The sequence below is a fragment of the Typopeltis vanoorti genome, chromosome 6 (genome assembly GCF_054136105.1).
Source record: "Typopeltis vanoorti isolate ZY-2024b chromosome 6, IOZ_Tvanoo_1.0, whole genome shotgun sequence".
Lineage (NCBI taxonomy): Eukaryota > Metazoa > Arthropoda > Arachnida > Uropygi > Thelyphonidae > Typopeltis > Typopeltis vanoorti.
The window spans coordinates 37,745,575-37,754,024 of NC_143554.1; the positions used below are offsets into that span (position 1 = coordinate 37,745,575).

At 36.7% G+C, this 8,450-nt stretch overlaps 1 protein-coding gene across 3 annotated transcripts in view; it reads left to right on the forward strand.

Annotated features, from left to right (window-relative positions):
* Positions 1 to 6,385, forward strand: part of LOC150105386 (DDB1- and CUL4-associated factor 17-like) — a 276,136-nt gene extending 269,751 nt beyond the window's left edge. For all 3 annotated transcript variants that reach the window (XM_090394758.1, XM_090394760.1, XM_090394759.1), the window contains one exon: positions 6,230 to 6,385. In XM_090394758.1, the coding sequence (XP_090250884.1) occupies positions 6,230 to 6,367 (138 nt within the window). In that variant the 3' untranslated portion in view covers positions 6,368 to 6,385. The remainder of the gene's footprint in view (positions 1 to 6,229) is intronic.
* The last annotated feature ends 2,065 nt before the right edge of the window (positions 6,386 to 8,450 follow it).

Consider the following 8,450-nt stretch of genomic DNA (forward strand, 5'->3'; position numbering starts at 1 on the left):
AAAATCACTAAAATCGGGCAAGGCTGCTGGCGATGATGAAATTTGGTCCGAAATGCTAAAAGCCTTAAATCGAGACGGTGTTCACTGGCTGACTCGAGTGTGTCAGGCTGCTTGGATATCTGGGCGAGCACCAAAGCAATGGCAGACAGGCATAATAATACCAGTCTTCAAGAAGGGAGACCAGAAGGATTGCAGTAACTATCGTGGCATTTCTCTGCTCAGCCTGCCTGGAAAAGTGTATGCTAGGTGCTTGGAAAGACGGTGCAGGAGCATAGTTGAGTCAAAGTTCCAGGAAGAACAAAGTGGCTTTCGTCCTGGTAGAAGCACAACTGACTAAATCTTCACTTTAAGACAAGTCTTTGAGAAATCTTGGGAATATGCCAAGAATGTCTACACATGTTTTGTGGACTTGGAGAAGGCATATGACCGGGTTCCTCGGGATAAGCTTTGGCAAGTAGTACAAGAGTATGGAGTGGATGACCAACTATTAGCTGCCATCAAGTCCCTGTATGAATGCCCAGAGTTTTGTGTCAGGGTAAACAGCACAAAGTCCGAACCTTTCACAGTCTCCATTGGCCTCTACCAAGGGTGTGTTCTGTCACCCCTCCTTTTCATAATATTTATGGACTGGATTGATAGGCACAGCCGAGGCAGTGAGTGTCAGAATTGGAAGATGTAGCATTAGACGTCTGCTTTTTGCAGATGACCTAGTTCTGCTTAGCTCTTCCACAGATGACCTCCAGCGGACCCTGGATAGGTTTGTAGCTGTTTGTGCAGACCCCGGAATGAAGATCAGTGTGGCCAAAACTGAAACATTTGTGGTCTCAAGACAACCATCCCAGTGCACTCTACATCTAAGTGGAGTCCCAATGAGGCAGGTGGAGAAGTTTAAATACCTTGGGTCCATATTCACGAATGATGGAAAATGGGACATAGAGCTAGATACTTGAATTGGCTTAGCAAGCTCAATATTGCAGGAGGTTGGCCGTTCGGTAGTATTGAAGCAGGATTTAAGACAGAAGGCAAAGCTGGCTGCTGTCTTCAATACAGTCTATGTCCCCCATCCTCACCTATGGTCATGAGAGTTGGGTAATGACCAAAAGAATGCGGACATGAATCCAAGCGGCTGAAATGAAGTTCGTTCGAGGGGTTGTGGGGCTGACAAGACTCGACAGAGTCAGAAGCTCTGCAATTTGGGAAACCCTCAATACTCAACCGCTGCTTCTCCGTGTTGAGAGATCACAGTTACGTTGGTACGGGCACCTGATCAGAATGCCACAAGAGAGGCTCCCTCAGCAGGCCCTCTTTGCCAAGCCAGAGTGTGGGAAGCCACGTGGAAGGCCAAGGACTCACTAGATACATTATATCCAAAACCTTGGGTGGACACATTTGGGAATCCCACCAGAACACCTGAGCTTGGTGGCAGAGGATCGTGACCATTGGAAGTTCCTCTTGCAGCTGTTGCCCCCACAACCCAATTAAGAAAGCTGGGCCTTGAAGATTTATGTATGTATATTTTGATAAGCTTGAAGTAATTTCTGATTTCATTAACTCACATTAGTAAAATAATTATTTTAAACTGCTTATTATTAGAAGCCGAATGAAAAGAATGCATAAGGAGGTTCTTTTGTATGACTGTACAAAACATTTATCAGACTACACAGAATTGCTTTGTGCAAATTTGGTCATTGGTTTCCATTAGAAAACAATGTATTCCATTGGTGGTACTATGCTAAAGTTGAAGAAGACCAGGGGATGGGTTACATTCTGCTAGCTAGACTTCACTACTTTCTTAACTTATCCTCTGAACTTCGACTCAGGAACTTGAAGTTTTTAAGCAGACTGCATTGACATAATGGGGAGGAGAACAGTGATTAACAGAGATAAGAATGTGGTATAAAGCTTTGATCAGACCACTTCTGGACTGCTGTGTGCAGATCTGGCCATCTGCATTTCAAGGGAGGGGGGGGGGAGGGGGGCTTTAGAAAGTATGAAGAGGTAGATATCAAAAGGAATATCACTTTGAAATACCTGCTATATAAAAACACTGGGGAATTATAATCCACAATATTTAAAAGATTAGAGGTGGGACAGGTAATATTATTGACACATAAGTTTATGACAGGAACCTACCAAATAAGAATCTGAAGAGAAGTATCAGTGGACAGAACAAATTGAAGAGAGGATCCATCCCTGGAAATTGCACAAGGACATGAAAAGTCATTCCCCCCATTGAGATTGTGGGTGTGTGCATGGAATGTATTTCCCCGAGAATTGAGTTTGCAGGCAGTGAATGATTTTAATGAGCTATATGATCAGTTTTGTGAGGCATGGGGTGGATCTCCTGCAGCAGATTTCTTGACTCCATAGAGTGAAGCATCATCATCTCCTCCGAGATGATGACAATACTCTTACTATTTTTTGATATCTCTTGAGGGCTTGTTATCCCTTCCTATTTCGAATAATGGAGAAAATTTGAAAAATTTAATATAATCAGCACAATTATTATAAAAGGATGTTTCATGAATTAACAGAAGAATATGACTTTTTGGCATCTTTAATTTATAATAAACCAAGTGAAAAGATGGTTACGATTTCCCATTTCTAATTCCCCCAGAAAAAATCAGAATTGCATCCCAGCGAATATCTTACCTCTTTTATCTCTCAGTGCAACCAACTAGAATTTTGGAGAATTGTTAGATTTTGAATTAATTGTAATCTTCAATCAGACTCTTTCCTCTTCAGTGGTCATTTCTGTAACATGGAAGTGTATGAGTAACCCCAGCAGATGCATCAATGCATTAGCAGGCACCTTGTCTTCGTTTGCAACCAGATGTGACGTCGCCAGAAGGGAATGAAATGGGAGTTACATCGATTAGACATCATTGTTAGTGAAATTGCTAAGAAAATAGTGTGGATGCATTAACCTAACCTAAAACTTCTGTTTCATCCTCCTTCCGGTAATGTCACATTTCTGTAACATGGAAGTGTATGAGTGACCCCAGCAGATGCATCAATGCGTTAGCAGGCACCTTGTCTTCGTTTGCAACCAGATGTGACATCACCAGAAGGGAATGAAACAGTTAGTTACATCGATTAGACATCATTGTTAGTGAAATTGCTAAGAAAATAGTGTGGATGCATTAACCTAACCTAAAACTTCCGTTTCATCCTCCTTCTGGTAATGTCACATCCTGTTGCGAAGGGAGACGAGGCGCCTGCTTACACATTAATGTGTCCACTACGGTCTCCCATAGACTACCATGTTAACAAACTACCTGTTGAAAGGGAAAGAGTCTGATTTTCGAAATAAATTAATTCCAAAACCAGTAATGAGCAGAAATTTTATTGATTTGCTGTTACCACTAAAAGATAAGAAATTGCATGATATGCTAATTTTGAAATTTCAAGGGGAATGAAGAATGGAAAATAATAGTCGATAAGATTTTCAACATCCATCTCTAATTCAGAGTATTTTAGTAATAAGGTGTGACACCTTTTGGCTACTTGTATATTGAAATATGACTTCTGCATTACTTCAACCTTGGTATCACTTCTGGTTCTGGCTCCCACTGATGAGACCTTGATAAATGTTGCAACTGGTCTGGGTAGCCCTTCCCATAATGCATAGCATTATACATGTCTGTAAGGATATGTGCGTTGCATTATGGGATACTAAAGCAATTGATGTGAAGTAATTAGCCTCTTTATACAAGTAGCGCAGTCATGAAGTGACTCCACGGGCAAAGTTAATTTGCTTACACTTGGAGAAAAGATGAAACCAAGAATATAACTTCTTGGCATCTTTAATTTATAACACTTTCTCATAATTAATTTATTTTAACTGAAAACATAAATTAGTGTCATCATAGGTGTTAGATGTTGAATCACACCACCTTCTTATTGGAGATCCAAAACAGATTGTGTATGTGTGTGGATGGGAAGTACATCAGGATTCCCTGATTCTCTTGACTATTCAGCATTTATCCACCCACAGTATTAATATATCATACTATTGATTTTATCAGTGATATTTTCATTAAAAATAAAAAGGGAAAAAAAATGAAAAAATCCTTAACCAGAGATCTCATACATCAAAAAGGCAGACAGAGAAGCAAGAAGTAACCTAATGGGCCAGAAGAATTTAAAAAATCTTTATATTCAAAACATCCATTGGTCCCAATTTATTGTCTTCCAAAAATACACAAAAGGTATATTCCGTTATGGTCAATTGTAGATGGGAGAGATTTTCCTACCTCAAACTTAGTGAAATATCTGTTAAGCCTGATATTACCACACATAGGATAAAGTGACTTATTTATAAAGAATAGTTTACATTTCATTGAAAAGGTAAAAGATAAAAATATAAACCTTCAGACATCTTAGCAAGAAAGTGTAGTCAGTCTCTTCACCAGTGTATCCAGAAATGACACAGTGGATCTACTTGATGTAAAAATTCTTTTCCCAACAGACACTGTAGGACTATTCAAACACTGCATGAAAAACACTTTTTTCAAGACAAATATTGGGAACAAAAAGGACTGGCGATGGCTTCTCCCCCTTTCTCTAGCCTCAGCCAACATGTTTATGAAAAATTTCGAAACTAATGCATTTAAAACCTACCAGAAAAAAACAAAAATTTGGTTACGTTATATCAATAATATTTTCATCATTTGGTCGGGAACAGTGAATGAGCTGATTGCTCTCAAAGATTATATTAACACAACTTGCATCCCAATATAAAATTCACTCTTGAACTAGAACAGTACAAAAAATTACCTTTCCTTGATATCCTTGTCAAAGTAAACGAAGTGGAATAAAGATTATCCTTCTCCATATACAGAAAACCTATCACAACGGGAAGATTTTTAAATGCCACTTCACACCACTGTCCATTGCAAAAGACAGGCATAATTAAAACTATACAAGACTGGGCATACAATATATCAAGCACATCAATTAAAAGGAATGAAGAACTGCACCACCTGAAACAGAACCTCGCACTTGTTTTGAGCCCAAGATGATCAGAAAAATTCTTAATATATCTCTTGCACTTCCTTACTTAAACAAGATTTCAAGAGTGCAATCATGTTGCCTTACATCAAGAATGTCACAGAAAAAGTGGCTGCATTGCTCTGTGAGTACAACATAAAAATGGCTTTTTTACCTTTACAAAAAATATTAAGATTCCTACATCTACTAAAACCTCCACTCACTACATGAAAAAAACAGGCTATGAGATTCATTGCTCTTGTGGTATTTGTTATCTAGGTTAGACAGGAAGGTTGGGAGAGATCCACATGTCTGAACACGTAAATGACGTTGAAAAAAGAAGGCATAAATCGGGCCTGGTATTCTACACAACCACTATTGACTATCAAGCACTTTGGCAACAAACAAAAATGCCATGTATTGATCTTAACTTTTTACAAGAAAATTTAAAGAAGCCTTGCAAATTGTTAGGATCCCTACACAATGCAATAAAAATCAAGGCTTAATTTTACAAGTTTGGCCTGCTTTTATCAAAAACGTATCTACCATGGACCTAGGATATAGCACGCATGATACCACAGAATGTGATAACAACTAACAATGTTCCAACACTCAAAGAGTAATAAATTTATCATTTGTATTATGGTTTATCAATTATATTTAACAGTTGTGAAGTTATCAAAAACATCTAATATGTGTAATTAATTGTTAATAGGCTTTTGTTGTGTAAAACTTTCATGTACCACTACCCTTTATGATGTAAATCTTACGACGTATGAAACTTGTCATGTTTTAAATGCTTATTTTTACTCCTTATTTATATTATAATGTGGTATCAATACTGAAAATTTCCCACAGAACTGCTTAACCACAGAAACCTACATGTATATAGAGAAGCAAGAGTTTAACTCTTTGGATATGATAGAGAGGTATCATTAGTATGGATACTGTAAAATGAATAAAATTATATTTGGATGAAATACTTTAATTCACTAAATATCTTATGTAATTATTATAAAACAAAGCTAGCATTGTTTTACTAATTAACATTTCACCCTTCTGAGTATCTAAATATTTGAGATATAGTTCTTTTTTAATCCAGAATGTTGCATTTCATAATTTATATTTATTAAGTAAAGTTTTATGCTTGGCTGGCCATATTCAGTTTACTATAAAAATAGTATTAATTTTAGTAAGATGGTTAAAATAACTTAAGTTTTTAATTTTGATCTTTCAGTTTTGTGATTATACGCTTACTATGGATTTGGAAGCTTTGATTGTTATAAAAGTAAATCAAAATAGGTATTACAGCTGTTACGTATATAAACTAGAGAGACCAGAAAAGGTGGAGCTGAAGAAAAAAAAGAAAAAATAAATAACTATTTTATTGTTATACCAAAGAATGATCTATAAGGCAGCAAGTATGCTATTACTGTATTTGAGTTACATCTATTCAAATACACTAGAATGAATAACTGCAGGGATTACCATAGTAGCTGACTTAAGCTTTAATTGGTCACCAGACACCTTCTATATCAAGCAAATACTTGCAGACAATCTTTTTTAAATCACATATTTATTGGATATACTTGATATTATCAGGGTATTGTGCATTTTATAAATAAAACGACTGCTGTATTACAACCAACAAGCTTTCGATCCTATTCTATACTGCAAGAGAGTAGGGTCTAAAGAATTTATAATAATGTTCTTTACATATCTTCACATATCTTACATTATATGTTCTTTACATATAATAATATTGTGATGTTGCCTGTTACTATTTTAGCCTCACCACTAAAACTATAAAATTAAATTTGTTTGTTCTGTCGTTTAAAACTGCTACTACTACTATTACTACTACTAATAATAATAATAAACATCATGCAAATGACAGTTTTCTCCAACCCTGTATTCTTTAACATACTAGTTTATCCTCACTGAATCAGATAAATTTCTTTTCATTCCATAACATGGAGTCTTTGGACTCCCTGAAGGTGTCAAATAATAATAATAATAACATGAAAGTTTCAGTTGGTAATGATATTTCAGTATATACCTCACACCATAGCAGTGCCTACAGGAAAAAAACTTGCACCAAACAAACAGTTCATTAGCTTGGAAGGTTTATACCAGTGGTCGCCAAAGTGGTCAATATCGACCCCCAGGGGTTGATATAACATTGTTAGGGGTCGATATAAAAATATAAGACATCATTGTACGGGTAATATTTAATTCGGTTAACTTGGATTACCTTCATCCTGAATGACAACGTAATTAAGAGTGAATCGTAGGAACAGTGACATGAAGAGGACCTGTAAGATGGAGCAAGGTCATGAAAATGGTTACTGAGGCCAATCAAGTAGGCCAAAATGACGTATTTACAAATAAATGGATGTCTGTGGTTCCCGGTGCGGCAGGAGCGAGATTGCAACACGTGTGTGGTTGCTTATTTACTTATACTTGCACGTATTCGATCACAGTCTCATTTTTGTGCATCGACATACAAGTGAGCGTTAATGATCTAAAATTCATCAATCACCAGTGATATTAATACCAGTATATTAATATCACTAGTAATACCAGTGATATTACTAGTGAGAGTAATAGTAATATAATAATATATACTATATTATACATACAATAAACACTGTAACTATAAAATAAACAATCTAAAAACTCACATAAGCTACTTTTTGCTTGTCCTATTATAATTACGTAATAGTTAATTATATGAAGAGCCAAAGGTTTCAATTCGGCAACATAAACTTATTTAAGTTAAGGGATATTACATCCCATATTGTTTCATGGCCGAATAAGAAACTCAAGGAGTTTCATGCTGAATATAGTAAATATATAAAGTTCGGCGAGTCCAAGCATAAGCAAATACCTGGATAGTGTTACAACTGACCCTTTACGTAGTGCAACACCGAGGCAACTCATGGTAAGGGTGTAACAAGCTCCGATCACTATTCTTTATATTTCCCCATAATATGAAATCCAGCTCCTAGGAGCTGTATTATGTAGAACAGTAATATAATGCAGCTCCTAGGAGCTGGGTTTCACATTATGGGGAAATATCAAGAATAGTGATCGGAGCTTGCTCCACCCTTACCATGAGTTGCCTCAGTGTTGCACTCCCTAAAGGGTCAGTTGTAACACTATCCAGGTATTGGCTTACGCTTGGACTTGCCGAACTTTATATATTTACTATATTCAGCATGAAACTCCTTGAGTTTCTTCTTCGGCTATGAAACAATATGGGATGTAATATCCCTTAACTTAAATTACATAATAGTAAAATAGAGGGGGCGGGGTCGATAAAAAGTCGAGAAACTCTTGAAGGGGTCGACGGTCAAAGAAGTTTGGCGACCCCTGGTTTATACTATAATGAATTGAGAAAGCATTTCCTTCCCTCTCCATGTGCTATTTCTCCAGAATAAACTCTCAAAATTATC